General features: G+C 40.5%; 1 protein-coding gene across 2 annotated transcripts in view; it reads left to right on the top strand.

The window, feature by feature from the left end:
- Nucleotides 1-16,274, top strand: part of pax2b (paired box 2b) — a 66,518-nt gene that overhangs the window by 42,126 nt on the left and 8,118 nt on the right. For both annotated transcript variants that reach the window (XM_065022994.1, XM_065022995.1), the window contains exon 8: nucleotides 15,130-15,231. In XM_065022994.1, the coding sequence (XP_064879066.1) occupies nucleotides 15,130-15,231 (102 nt within the window). The remainder of the gene's footprint in view (nucleotides 1-15,129; nucleotides 15,232-16,274) is intronic.

Raw genomic sequence — 16,274 nt, 5'->3', positions numbered from 1 at the left:
ATGTGTTAAATCATGTAATGAAGTTTACAAGCTTGATTACAGTTACAGTCTTGTTCATGTATAACAAGGGAATATATTTGCATTGGTTTGTACCAAATCTTTACCACGGATACATTTTGCAATATTCCACAAAGTCCCCACATTCTTTGGAATTATCAATCGATCAACAAATCAATAAATCAATCAATACACCCCATGAATCATAATGGTGTGTTCAGGAGTGAAAAGCCCATTGTCTCTTGGAGAGCTGACTCCTGAAGCTGTAGTTAGTTGTCCCCTAATCCAGATGACTCCAGGAGGTCAACTCAAGGAGGTAAACTGAACTCTTGAGACTGTGAAGCACGGGGCCCTCAAGACGTTAATGAAACCAAGGGCCCTTCAGCTATTGTGCCGTGCTTAGTCCTACACACAATGTGCTCTGTGTCTGTCCACCCCCTGTGTATGTGCTCTTATCCATGAATACTGCCCCTCTAGCCTTTACCCCTATACAACCCGCTCTCGACACACACACGCACGCACACACACACACACACACACACACACACACACGCACGCACGCACGCACGCACGCACGCACGCACGCACGCACGCACGTGCACGCGCACACGCACACGCGCACACACAAACACACACACACACACACACACACCACCCTCTCTGTGTAGGACACCCCACCTACTCCAACAGTTCTAATTCTTATTACATACTGGTCTGTAACTAACTAATTCTTATTACATACTGGTCTGTAACTAACTAATTCTTATTACACACTGGTCTGTAACTAACTAATTCTTATTACACACTGGTCTGTAACTAACTAATTCTTATTACACACTGGTCTGTAACTAACTAATTCTTATTACATACTGGTCTGTAACTAACTAACTGGTCTTAACTTAATTCTTATTACACACTGGTCTGTAACTAACTAATTCTTATTACATACTGGTCTGTAACTAACTAATTCTTATTACACACTGGTCTGTAACTAACTAATTCTTATTACACACTGGTCTGTAACTAACTAATTCTTATTACACACTGGTCTGTAACTAACTAATTCTTATTACATACTGGTCTGTAACTAACTAATTCTTATTACATACTGGTCTGTAACTAACTAATTCTTATTACTCATGAATAGTCTGTAACTAACTAATTCTTATTACTCATGAATGGTCTGTAACTAACTAATTCTTATTACATACTGGTCTGTAACTAACTAATTCTTATTACTCATGAATGGTCTGTAACTAACTCATTCTTATTACACACTGGTCTGTAACTAACTAATTCTTATTACACACTGGTCTGTAACTAACTAATTCTTATTACATACTGGTCTGTAACTAACTAATTCTTATTACACACTGGTCTGTAACTAACTAATTCTTATTACACACTGGTCTGTAACTAACTAACTAATTCTTATTACACACTGGTCTGTAACTAACTAATTCTTATTACACACTGGTCTGTAACTAACTAACTAATTACACACTGGTCTGTAACTAACTAATTCTTATTACACACTGGTCTGTAACTAACTAATTCTTATTACACACACTGGTCTGTAACTAACTAATTCTTATTACACACTGGTCTGTAACTAACTAATTCTTATTACACACTGGTCTGTAACTAACTAATTCTTATTACACACTGGTCTGTAACTAACTAATTCTTATTACACACTGGTCTGTAACTAACTAATTCTTATTACACACTGGTCTGTAACTAACTAATTCTTATTACACACTGGTCTGTAACTAACTAATTCTTATTACACACTGGTCTGTAACTAACTAATTCTTATTACACACTGGTCTGTAACTAACTAATTCTTATTACACACTGGTCTGTAACTAACTAATTCTTATTACACACTGGTCTGTAACTAACTAATTCTTATTACATACTGGTCTGTAACTAACTAATTCTTATTACACACTGGTCTGTAATGGTCTGTAATTACACTGGTCTGTAACTAACTAATTCTTATTACACACTGGTCTGTAACTAACTAATTCTTATTACACACTGGTCTGTAACTAACTAATTCTTATTACACACTGGTCTGTAACTAACTAATTCTTATTACTGGTCTGTAACTGGTCTGTAACTGGTCTGTAACTAATTCTTATTACACACTGGTCTGTAACTAACTAATTCTTATTACACACTGGTCTGTAACTAACTAATTCTTATTACACACTGGTCTGTAACTAACTAATTCTTATTACACACTGGTCTGTAACTAACTAATTCTTATTACACACTGGTCTGTAACTAACTAATTCTTATTACACACTGGTCTGTAACTAACTAATTCTTATTACACACTGGTCTGTAACTAACTAATTCTTATTACACACTGGTCTGTAACTAACTAATTCTTATTACACACTGGTCTTAATAACTGGTCTTCTTATTACACACTGGTCTGTAACTAACTAATTCTTATTACATACTGGTCTGTAACTAACTAATTCTTATTACTCATGAATGGTCTGTAACTAACTCATTCTTATTACACACTGGTCTGTAACTAACTAATTCTTATTACATACTGGTCTGTAACTAACTAATTCTTATTACTCATGAATGGTCTGTAACTAACTAATTCTTATTACTCATGAATGGTCTGTAACTAACTAATTCTTATTACACACTGGTCTGTAACTAACTAATTCTTATTACACACTGGTCTGTAACTAACTAATTCTTATTACACACTGGTCTGTAACTAACTAATTCTTATTACACACTGGTCTGTAACTAACTCATTCTTATTACACACTGGTCTGTAACTAACTAATTCTTATTACACACTGGTCTGTAACTAACTAATTCTTATTACACACTGGTCTGTAACTAATTAATTCTTATTACACACTGGTCTGTAACTAACTAATTCTTATTACACACTGGTCTGTAACTAACTAATTCTTATTACACACTGGTCTGTAACTAACTAATTCTTATTACACACTGGTCTGTAACTAACTAATTCTTATTACATACTGGTCTGTAACTAACTAATTCTTATTACATACTGGTCTGTAACTAACTAATTCTTATTACATACTGGTCTGTAACTAACTAATTCTTATTACTCATGAACGGTCTGCCATTCACATGAATGACATCACTGCACTAAAAGAAAACCTTCCCTTGGAAACACAGCAATAACCATGTGTATGTTACAGGCTGCAACTAGCCTACAGTAGTTTACAGTTATTTGATCACCTGCTGTATACTTTAGGCTGATCCACATTTGTTTCCTCTATTTAATTGCATGTAGTTGATCGTTATGGTCGGTAAGGAGAGAGGCGACCGTGTCAGAAACACTTGTATTATCTTGGCCATTTCTGCACCCCGTGTCAGAAACACTTGTATTATCTTGGCCATTTCTGCACCTCGTGTCAGAAACACTTGTATTATCTTGGCCATTTCTGCACCCCGTGTCAGAAACACTTGTATTATCTTGGCCATTTCTGCACCCCTGTGTCAGAAACACTTGTAATATCTTGGCCATTTCTGCACCTCGTGTCAGAAACACTTGTATTATCTTGGCCATTTCTGCACCCCGTGTCAGAAACACTTGTATTATCTTGGCCATTTCTGCACCCCGTGTCAGAAACACGTGTATTATCTTGGCCATTTCTGCACCTCGTGTCAGAAACACTTGTATTATCTTGGCCATTTCTGCACCCCGTGTCAGAAACACTTGTATTATCTTGGCCATTTCTGCACCCCGTGTCAGAAACACTTGTAATATCTTGGCCATTTCTGCACCTCGTGTCAGAAACACTTGTATTATCATGGCCATTTCTGCACCCCGTGTCAGAAACACGTGTATTATCTTGGCCATTTCTGCACCTCGTGTCAGAAACACTTGTATTATCTTGGCCATTTCTGCACCTCGTGTCAGAAACACTTGTATTATCTTGGCCATTTCTGCACCTCGTGTCAGAAACACTTGTAATATCTTGGCCATTTTCACCTCGTGTCAAACATGTATTATCATGGCCATTTCAGAAACACTGTGTATTATCTTGGCCATTTCTGCACCTCGTGTCAGAAACACTTGTATTATCTTGGCCATTTCTGCACCTCGTGTCAGAAACACTTGTATTATCTTGGCCATTTCTGCACCTCGTGTCAGCTGCACTGCTGTTATTAACTGAAATAAACAACAGCAATTGAAAACCAGACGTATGCGCAGTCAAAAGATGCCTTCATTAAACTGTGTCCTGTGGTATCATGGGGTATTATGGGGCGTTATGGGGTGTTATGGCTACTGGGGTCTCTCATTAAAGCTCCATTGAGACGTGATTTAACCCCAGTGAATCACAGTGTCCCTCATGGCTAAACAACATTGCAGGGGCCTCCTCTCCTCTCTTTCCTTTTTCCTTCTCCGGCCCTTTGGCTGGGCTTCGATGGGTCCAGAGTGCTCGGGAACTACGTGCCTGCAGCTCAAACAGCCTGGCTGCAGGGGTAGGACAGGGTAGGAAACCCAGCTGTCATGTTGGGTCCGCTCGGGAACTACGTGCCTGCAGCTCAAACAGCCTGGCTGCAGGGGTAGGACAGGGTAGGAAACACAGCTGTCATGTTGGGTCCGCTCGGGAACTACGTGCCTGCAGCTCAAACAGCCTGGCTGCAGGGGTAGTACAGGGTAGGAAACCCAGCTGTCATGTTGGGTCCGCTCGGGAACTACGTGCCTGCAGCTCAAACAGCCTGGCTGCAGGGGTAGGACAGGGTAGGAAACCCAGCTGTCATGTTGGGTCCGCTCGGGAACTACGTGCCTGCAGCTCAAACAGCCTCGCTGCAGGGGTAGGACAGGGTAGGAAACCCAGCTGTCATGTCTAATTACAGGCCTGAATACGGAGCAGGGATGAATAACTAACGCGGGGTCCATAGTGACGCTGGCTACTAGCTCTGTTCAAGGGGCCAATACTGTACGGACAGACAAACTGGCTTTGGCTTTAGAAATACAGTCGCAGTGTGTGTGTGTGTGTGTGTGTGTGTGTGTGTGTGTGTGTGTGTGTGTGTGTGTGTGTGCGTGTGTGCGTGCGTGCGTGCGTGCGTGCGTGCGTGCGTGCGTGCGTGCGTGCGTGTGTGTGTGTGTGTGTGTGAGTGAGTGTGTGTGCGTGTGTGTGTGTGTGCGTGTGAGTGTGTGTGTGAGTGTGTGTGTGTGTGCGTGCGTGCGTGCGTGCGTGTGTGTGTGTGTGTGTGTGTGTGTGCGTGTGTGTGTGTGTGTGTGTGTGTGTGTGTGTGTGTGTGTGTGTGTGTGTGAGTGTGTGTGTGAGTGTGTGTGTGTGAGTGTGTGTGTGTGTGTTCGAGGGAGAGGAGGAGAGGAGGTGGACAGGGTTCTGGGGTTCAGTAAAGCGTACTATGTTTAGACTAGTTTGAATGCAGTAATGAACAGAGTTTTCCTCTTCGTTCTTCTACGTGTGGTTTCTGTCCCATGAGGCACTTGGTCTTTTGGCTTCCGACGTAGTTTTAGTGGGAGACGAAGACAGAAGAGGAGTGACGGTTGGTTGTGTTGACAGTGTGTGATGATGATTCTGTTGACTGGCTTTGTGATTCCTGGGACACATTATCAGTCTGCAAATGTCTGTTGACTGAAAATTATAACTACCTTAATGTTAAAAGTATTTTATGCTTAGTACAACATCTCTCATTGAAGTGACTATAGACTACAGTATATTTATTCTCTGGTCACTATAGACTACGGTATATTTATTCTCTGGTCACTATAGACTACAGTATATTTATTCTCTGGTCACTATAGACTACAGTATATTTATTCTCTGGTCACTATAGACTACAGTATATTTATTCTCTGGTCACTATAGACTACAGTATATTTATTCTCTGGTCACTATAGACTACAGTATATGTATTCTCTGGTCACTATAGACTACAGTATATTTATTCTCTGGTCACTATAGACTACATCATATTTATTCTCTGGTCACTATAGACTACAGTATATTTATTCTCTGGTCACTATAGACTACAGTATATTTATTCTCTGGTCACTATAGACTACAGTATATTTATTCTCTGGTCACTATAGACTACAGTATATTTATTCTCTGGTCACTATAGACTACAGTATATTTATTCTCTGGTCACTATAGACTACAGTATATTTATTCTCTGGTCACTATAGACTACAGTATATTTATTCTCTGGTCACTATAGACTACAGTATATTTATTCTCTGGTCACTATAGACTACATCATATTTATTCTCTGGTCACTATAGACTACAGTATATTTATTCTCTGGTCACTATAGACTACTGTATATTTATTCTCTGGTCACTATAGACTACAGTATATTTATTCTCTGGTCACTATAGACTACTGTATATTTATTCTCTGGTCACTATAGACTACTGTATATTTATTCTCTGGTCACTATAGACTACAGTATATTTATTCTCTGGTCACTATAGACTACATCATATTTATTCTCTGGTCACTATAGTATATTTATTCTCTACTATAGACTACATCATATTTATTCTCTGGTCACTATAGACTACAGTATATTTATTCTCTGGTCACTATAGACTACAGTATATTTATTCTCTGGTCACTATAGACTACAGTATATTTATTCTCTGGTCACTATAGGCTACAGTATATTTATTCTCTGGTCACTAAATCAAATCAAATCAAATGTATTTATACAGCCCATCTTACATCAGCTGATATCTCAAAGCCTTAAACCCAAAACAGCATGCAATGCAGGTGGCTAGGAAAAACTCCCTAAAAAGGCCAAAACATAGGAAGAAATCTAGAGAGGAACCAGGCTATGAGGGGTGGCCAATCCTCTTCTGGCTGTGCCGGGTAGAGATTATAACAGAACATGGCCACAGACTGACCCTAGCCCCCCAACACACAGACTGACCCTAGCCCCCCGACACATAAACTACTGCAGCATAAATACTGGAGGCTGAGACAGGAGGGGTCAGGAGACACTGTGGCCCCATGATACCCCCTAGACAGGGCCAAACAGGCAGGATAGTACCCCACCCACTTTGCCAAAGCACAGCCCCCACACCACTAGAGGCATATCTTCAACCACCAACTTACCATCCTGAGACAAGGCAGAGTATAGCCCACAAAGACACGGCACAACCCAAGGGGGGAGCGCCAACCCAGACAGGAAGACCACGTCAGTGACTCCACCCACTCAAGTGACGCACCCCTCCTAGGGACAGCATGAAAGAGCACCAGTAAGCCAGTGACTCAGCCCCTGTAATAAGGGTTAGAGGCAGAGCATCCCAGTGGAGAGAGGGGAACCGGCCAGGCAGAGACAGCAAGGGCGGTTCGTTGCTCCAGTGCCTTTCCGTTCACCTTCACACTCCTGGGCCAGACTACACTCAATCATAGGACCTACTGAAGAGATGAGTCTTCAGTAAAGACTTAAAGGTTGAGACCGAGTCTGTGTCTCTCACATGGGTAGGCAGCCCATTCCATAAAAATGGAGCTCTATAGGAGAAAGCCCTGCCTCCAGCTGTTTGCTTAGAAATTCTAGGGACAATTAGGAAGCCTGCGTCTTGTGACCGTAGCGTACGTGTAGGTAGGTACGGCAGGACCAAATCAGAAAGATAGGTAGGAGCAAGCTCATGTAATGCTTTGTAGGTTAGCAGTAAAACCTTGAAATCAGCCCTTGCCTTAACAGGAAGCCAGTGTAGGGAGGCTAGCACTGGAGAAAGAGTGAACAAATGTATTGGGTTCTAGTCAGGATTCTAGCAGCTGTATTTAGCACTAACTGAAGTTTATTTAGTGCTTTATCCGGGTAGCCGGAAAGTAGAGCATTGCAGTAGTCTAACCTAGAAGTGACAAAAGCATTGATTCATTTTTCTGCATCATTTTTGGACAGAAAGTTTCTGATTTTTGCAATGTTACATAGATGGAAAAAAGCTGTCCTTGAAACAGTCTTGATATGTTCGTCAAAAGGGAGATCAGAGTCCAGAGTAACGCTGAGGTCCTTCACAGTTTTATTTGAGACGACTGTACACCCATCAAGATTAATTGTCAGATTCAACAGAAGATCTCATTGTTTCTTGGGACCTAGAACAAGCATCTCTGTTTTGTCCGAGTTTAAAAGTAGAAAGTTTGCAGCCATCCACTTCCTTTTGTCTGAAACGCAGGCTTCCAGCGAGGGCCATTTTGGGGCTTCACCATGTTTCATCGAAATGTACAGCTGTGTGTCATCCGCATAGCAGTGAAAGTTAGCAATGTTTTCGAATGACATCCCCAAGAGGTAAAATATATAGTTAAAACAATCGTGGTCCTAAAACGGAACCTTGAGGAACACCGAAATTTACAGTTGATTTGTCAGAGGACAAACCATCCACATAGACAAACTGGTTTCTTTCTGACAGATAAGATCTAAACCAGGCCAGAACTTGTCCGCGTAGACCAATTTGGGTTTCCAATCTCTCCAAAAGAATGTGGTGATCGATGGTATCAAAAGCAGCACTAAGGTCTAGGAGCACGAGGACAGATGCAGAGCCTCGGTCTGATGCCATTAAAAGGTCATTTACCACCTTCACAAGTGCAGTCTCAGTGCTATGATGGGGTCTAAAACCAGACTGAAGCATTTCGTATACATTGTTTGTCTTCAGGAAGGCAGTGAGTTGCTGCGCAACATCTTTTTCTAAAATTTTTGAGAGGAATGGGAGATCGATATAGGCCGATAGTTTTTTATATTTTCTGGGTCAAGGTTTGGCTTTTTCAAGAGAGGCTTTATTACTGCCACTTTTAGTGAGTTTGGTACACATCCGGTGGATAGAGAGATGTTTATTATGTTCAACATAGGAGGGCCAAGCACAGGAAGCAGCTCTTTCAGTAGTTTAGTTGGAATAGGGTCCAGTATGCAGCTTGAAGGTTTAGAGGCCATGATTATTTTCATCATTGTGTCAAGACATACAGTACTAAAACACTTGAGTGTCTCCCTTGATTCTAGGTCCTGGCAGAGTTGTGCAGACTCAGGACAACTGAGCTTTGGAGGAATCCGCAGATTTAAAAAGGAGTCCGTAATTTGCTTTCTAATGATCATGATATTTTCCTCAAAGAAGTTTATGAATTTATTACTGCTGAGATGAAAGGCATCCTCTCTTGGGGAATGCTGCTTTTTAGTTAGCTTTGCGACAGTATCACAAAGAAATGTTGGGTTGTTCTTATTTTCCTCAATTAAGTTGGAAAAATGGGATGATCGAGCAGCAGTGAGGGCTCTTCGATACTGCACGGTACTGTCTTTCCAAGCTGGTCGAAAGACTTCCAGTTTGGTGTGGCGCCATTTCCGTTCCAATTTTCTGGAGGCTTGCTTCAGAGCTCGGGTATTTTCTGTATACCAGGGAGCTAGTTTCTTATGACAAATGTTTTTAGTTTTTAGGGGTGCGACTGCATCTAGGGTATTGCGAAAGGATAAATTGAGTTCCTCAGTTAGGTGGTTAACTAATTTTTGTCCTCTGACGTCCTTGGGTAGGTAGAGGAAGTCTGGAAGGGCATCTAGGAATCTTTCGGTTGTCTGAGAAATTATATCACGACTTTTAATGCTCCTTGGTTGGGGTCTGAGCAGATAATTTGTTACGATTGCAAACGTAATAAAATGGTGGTCCGATAGTCCAGGAATATGAGAAAAAACATTGAGATCCACAACATTTATTCCTTGGGACAAAACTAGGTCCAGAGTATGACTGTGGAAGTGAGTAGAACTGGAGACATGTTGGACAAAACCCACTGATCATGGCTCCGAAAGCCTGTTGGACAAAACCCACTGAGTTGATGATGGCTCCGAAAGCCTGTTGGACAAAACCCACTGAGTTGATGATGGCTCCGAAAGCCTGTTGGACAAAACCCACTGAGTTGATGATGGCTCCGAAAGCCTGTTGGACAAAACCCACTGAGTTGATGATGGCTCCGAAAGCCTTTTGGACAAAACCCACTGAGTTGATGATGGCTCCGAAAGCCTGTTGGACAAAACCCACTGAGTTGATGATGGCTCCGAAAGCCTTTTGGGGTGGGTCTGTGGACTTTTCCACGTGAATATTAAAGTCACCAAAGATTAGAATATTATCGGCTATGACTACAAGGTGTTGGAATTCAAAACTCAATGAGTTGATGATGAGGCCTGTAAACAGTAGCTGTAAAAAGTGATTGAGTAGCTGATAGATTTCATGACTAGAAGCTCAAAAGACAAAAATGTAGTTTTTTTTTGTTGTAAATTGAAATCGTAAATGTTTATTTATTATCTGGTCACTACTATAGACTACAGTATATTTATTCTCTGGTCACTATAGACTACAGTATATTTATTCTCTGGTCACTATAGACCAGTATATTTATTTCTGGTCAAAGACTACACTATTTAGTTATGATCTGGTCACTATAGACTACAGTTTTATTTATTCTCTGGTCACTGTAGACTACAGTATATTTATTCTCTGGTCACTATAGACTACAGTATATTTATCTGTCACTATAGACTACTATATTTATTCTCTGGTCACTATAGACTACAGTATATTTATTCTCTGGTCACTGTAGACTACTGTATATTTATTCTCTGGTCACTATAATTTACAGTAGCTGTATTTATTCTCTGAGTAGCTGATAGATTTATTTATTCTCTGGTCACTATAGACTCAGTATATTTATTCTCTGGTCACTATAACTACAGTATATTTATTTTGGTCACTATAGACTTGTATATTTATTCTCTGGTGACTATAATGTTTATTTATTATCTGGTCACTATAAACTACAGTATATTTATTCTCTGGTCACTATAGACTACAGTATATTTATTCTCTGGTCACTATAGACTACTGTATATTTATTCTCTAGTCACTAAAGACTACAGTATATTTATTCTCTGGTCACTATAGAATACAATATATTTATTCTCTGTTCACTATAGACTACAGTATATTTATTCTCTGGTCACTATAGACTACAGTATATTTATTCTCTGGTCACTATAGACTACAGTATATTTATTCTCTGGTCACTATAGACTACAGTATATTTATTCTCTGGTCACTATAGACTACAGTATATTTATTCTCTGGTCACTATAGACTACAGTATATTTATTCTCTGGTCACTAGGGTGTAGACTACAGTATATTTATTCTCTGGTCACTATAGACTACAGTATATTTATTCTCTGGTCACTATAGACTACTGTATATTTATTCTCTGGTCACTATAGACTACAGTATATTTATTCTCTGGTCACTATAGACTACAGTATATTTATTCTCTGGTCACTAGTATATTTATTCTCTGGTCACTATAGACTACAGTATATTTATTCTCTGGTCACTATAGACTACAGTATATTTATTCTCTGTCACTATAGACTCAGTATATTTATTCTAGGTCACTAGACTACAGTATATTTATTCTCTGGTCACTATAGACTACAGTATATTTATTCTCTGGTCACTATAGACTACAGTATATTTATTCTCTGGTCACTATAGACTACTGTATATTTATTCTCTGGTCACTATAGACTACAGTATATTTATTCTCTGGTCACTATAGACTACAGTATATTTATTCTCTGGTCACTATAGACTACATTATATTTATTCTCTGGTGACTATAGACTACAGTATATTTATTCTCTGGTCACTATAGACTACTGTATATTTATTCTCTGGTCACTATAGACTACAGTATATTTATTCTCTGGTCACTATAGACTACAGTATATTTATTCTCTGGTCACTATAGACTACTGTATATTTATTCTCTGGTCACTATAGACTACAGTATATTTATTCTCTGGTCACTATAGACTACAGTATATTTATTCTCTGGTCACTATAGACTACAGTATATTTATTCTCTGGTCACTATAGACTACTGTATATTTATTCTCTGGTCATTAGGATGGAGGCCAGGTATGGAGGTCATTATACCTGCGCTGTAAAACCAAGTGTTTAGGATCTGAACAGCTTTGAAACACATCAAGGCACTTTGAATTTCAATGAAAACGTGTCAAAGTGTTTAGATTGTAAAGACCAGTGCTTGTTTGCTCTAATACTTGTTAAACACATGAACAAGTTTATTCAGTACAAGTCATTAGGTTTTGTACACTAAACACTGGGGGTGTTGTTTTAACACTGTAGGGTGTAATGCCATGTTTGCATATTTCCCAGCATGCTTTTCAAATGAATGTGAGAGATAACCACCAATCACTGTGTTTGTTAGTGACAGAGATATGATTGTTACCTTCAATAACTTCTACTACTGAAGCCTGCACCAGATGACTGACTAAGTGAATGTGTTTCCATTCAAAAATTAACCCTTAATGACCTCATATTATATATGTCATACGGTCTTTAGTTATGGCCTAGTTATCCTCGACATTGTGGTTTGAAAATCCTGGCTCACGGGCCACATCAGACCTGCAAGTCACAATATGCTGGTTTGTGAAGTGATGAGTTGTTCCTATCAGAATCCAGCCAGAGGGAGGTTATCCAAGAATTAGAATATTTCAGTCAGAATGGTTGCTATGGTGAAGGACTTAACAAACAAGACGACCTAAACCAGGGCTCCCCAACTGGTGATTTCACTATTTATTTTATTTTTGGAAATCTGTTCCCAAGGATTCCTATTCATAATTAACATATACTTGTATATGTGATCATATACGCAAGGTTTGAAATTAGTACATTTTAGTCAAATATTAAGTTTGTTTGGGCTTCTTGCAGTCAATTTGCAGTCTACAAATTACTTGTAATTATGTTCCGGATCCCTGACCAGCCGCTCTTACAAACTTGGGCTGTCAGCTGAATCTAAGTGAAGACCCCTGACCTAAACCATCTAAACTGGAACAACCATCTCGGTAACGGGTGGAATAAATCCAATCGGTAAGGGGTTTCCCGTTACTGAGATGGTTGTTCCAGTTTAGATGGTTTAGGTCAGGGGTCTTCACTTAGATTCAGCTGACAGCCCAAGTTTGTAAGAGCGGCTGATTAGTTTAGAACAATTTGAGTCATCTTTTTATAGTACAAGATCATTTATTCAATCAATGTGCATGAGGAAAAACAGATATTAAAGCAAACTATTCTAAAGATCAACAAAGCATGCTGGGAGATATGATAATGAGTGTGTGTGTCCCCTGCTGAGAGAGTTAGTGAAAATGAACCCAACACGGTTGAGTAACAACAACACCACGTGATTGAAAATATTTCTTGACTGTTCAGTTGTTCTGAAATGTAGGTAACGTGACAGACATTCATTCCTAACACTGATCTGAATTATAGACATGGAAAGTCACATGAATTTCTAATGACTAAATGCACTCTGAACAGGACAATGGAAACATATTTCACATCTGAACACCTAGGAGATAGGTGTTTGCCTGGTTGGAAACTGACTGGAGAAAGCTGACTATCATGTTTAATATTGCGTTCTTTAACACTTGTGTTTAAGATGGGAACACTTAATGGCTAATCTAAACATCTAATGTTTAAGTTTCATACACAGACATTTAGGTTATAAACGTGTCACGTTTCATGGTTTTACAGTGATTTACAATGACTCTTTTCTGTTATAGGGAGATCGTGTGATTAGAAATGTGCGTCCCAAATGGCAGCCTATTCCCTACATAGTGCACTACTTTTGACCAGAGCCCTATGGACCCTATATGCCCAATGGGCCCTGGTAAAAAGTAGTTCATTATGTATGGAATAGGCTGCCATTTGGAACACAACCATGGTCCTGTTTCTAACCTCCATAAAGGGGTGGTTTAGTCCTGTTTCTAACCTCCATAAAGGGGTGGTTTAGTCCTGTTTCTAACCTCTAAGAGGGGTGGTTTAGTCCTGTTTCTAAGGGGTGGTTTAGTCCTGTTTCTAAGGGGTGGTTTAGTCCTGTTTCTAAGGGGTGGTTTAGTCCTGTTTCTAACCTCTAAGAGGTATGATTTGGTCCTGAGGGGTGGTTTAGTCCTGTTTCTAACCTCTAAGAGGGGTGGTTTAGTCCTGTTTCTAAGGGGTGGTTTAGTCCTGTTTCTAACCTCTAAGAGGGGTGGTTTAGTCCTGTTTCTAACCTCTAAAGGGGTGGTTTAGTCCTGTTTCTAACCTCTAAGAGGGGTGGTTTAGTCCTGTTTCTAAGTCCTGTTTCTAACCTCTAAAGGGGTGGTTTAGTCCTGTTTCTAACCTCTAAGAGGGGTGGTTTAGTCCTGTTTCTAAGGGGTGGTTTAGTCCTGTTTCTAACCTCCATAAAGGGGTGGTTTAGTCCTGTTTCTAACCTCTAAGAGGGGTGGTTTAGTCCTGTTTCTAACCTCTAAGATGTTTCTAACCTCTAAGAGGTATGGTTTGGTCCTGTTTCTAAGGGGTGGTTTGGTCCTGTTTCTAAGGGGTGGTTTGGTCCTGTTTCTAAGGGGTGGTTTTGTCCTGTTTCTAACCTCTAAGAGGGGTGGTTTAGTCCTGTTTCTAACCTCCATAAAGGGGTGGTTTAGTCCTGTTTCTAACCTCTAAGAGGTATGGTTTGGTCCTGTTTCTAAGGGGTGGTTTAGTCCTGTTTCTAACCTCTAAGAGGTATGTTTTGGTCCTGTTTCTAAGGGGTGGTTTAGTCCTGTTTCTAACCTCTAAGAGGTATGGTTTGGTCCTGTTTCTAAGGGGTGGTTTAGTCCTGTTTCTAACCTCTATGAGGTATGATTTGGTCCTGTTTCTAAGGGGTGGTTTAGTCCTGTTTCTAAGGGGTGGTTTAGTCCTGTTTCTAACCTCTATGAGGTATGGTTTGGTCCTGTTTCTAAGGGGTGGTTTAGTCCTGTTTCTAACCTCCATAAAGGGGTGGTTTAGTCCTGTTTCTAACCTCTAAGAGGGGTGGTTTAGTCCTGTTTCTAACCTCTAAGAGGTATGATTTGGTCCTGTTTCCAAGGGGTGGTTTGGTCCTGTTTCTAAGGGGTGGTTTAGTCCTGTTTCTAACCTCTAAGAGGTATGGTTTGGTCCTGTTTCTAAGGGGTGGTTTAGTCCTGTTTCTAACCTCTAAGAGGTATGGTTTGGTCCTGTTTCTAAGGGTGGTTTAGTATTTTATCTTGGAGGACCATCTATTCATTGTGTTTGTTCTCTCTCTCTCTCCAGGTCGAGACATGGCCAACACAACCCTACCGGGTTATCCCCCTCACGTACCCCCCACCGGCCAAGGCAGCTACCCCACCTCAACACTGGCCGGAATGGTTCCTGGTGAGTCTACGTTTTTTGTAGATATTACATTTTAGTTTAATTTGTTATTTTCATTTCAAGATTGTATTAACAGTTTCTCAAATAAAGCAATGACCTGTAGAGTGGACATACAGCACACATCAAGAGGCTATCAAGAAACTAGTCCTGCTGGATAACTGAGAGACAGACAGAGACATGGTTAAAAGACCTCTCAGTTCCACTCCAGTATCTTAACTCATTATCTCTCTGTGGTGTATACAGTGCATGAGGCATTCCCAGGAGCCGTCGATAAACAGCTAGCGATCTCCTCTCCTCCGTCTCCCTCCCAGTCATCCACTCGGCCTCCTCAGTGGTCAGAGCACCTCCCTTTCCTCCTCTACTTAACCTGCAGTTCAGGTTCACAACAAACAGTGAAGGGTCACAACACAGAGGCAAGGGAGGCCAGTCAATATTTAAATCACTATCTCTCTAAGGAGGGTCAGGCTGTGCCAGGGCTAGTGTTTCACTGCCAGAACACAGCAACCAGACACTGGGGCGAGACGGGATGGGACAGGATGCATTCTGGTTACAGCACTGATTCACTGGTTGTTTCCTGGTATCCCCCCTCCCTGTGCACGTATACCCCAACCCAGCACAGGCAGCACGCACCGCCATTTGTCTTTGAGCTGATCAACCCATGCGGAAAGGAAATCCAATCGAGTGCACAGCTGTGTTAGAAAATCATTAACCGATTACAGCATGCTCAAATGGCTTCAGGATTCAGACCCGCTCCCCCCCCCATCTCCCGCATCCATCCGTGCGATCACTGTTTTGTCCACTGGATGTAATGCACACTGGTGATTTTCATTTCAGTTCAGCATAGAGTATCAGCAACACACACAGAGCCTTCACTAAGTATTCACACTCCTTGACTTTTTTCAGTTTCAGCATAGAGTATCAGCAACACACACAGAGCCTTCACTAAGTATTCACACTCCTTGACTTTTTTCAGTTTCAGCATAGAGTATCAGCAACACACACAGAGCCTTCACTAAGTATTCACACTCCTTGACTTTTTTCAGTTT

Source organism: Oncorhynchus nerka, linkage group LG10 (assembly GCF_034236695.1).
Source record: "Oncorhynchus nerka isolate Pitt River linkage group LG10, Oner_Uvic_2.0, whole genome shotgun sequence".
Taxonomy (NCBI): Eukaryota; Metazoa; Chordata; class Actinopteri; order Salmoniformes; family Salmonidae; genus Oncorhynchus; species Oncorhynchus nerka.
Note: the sequence above shows the minus strand (reverse complement) of the source record. Positions and strands in the feature narration are given on the sequence as shown.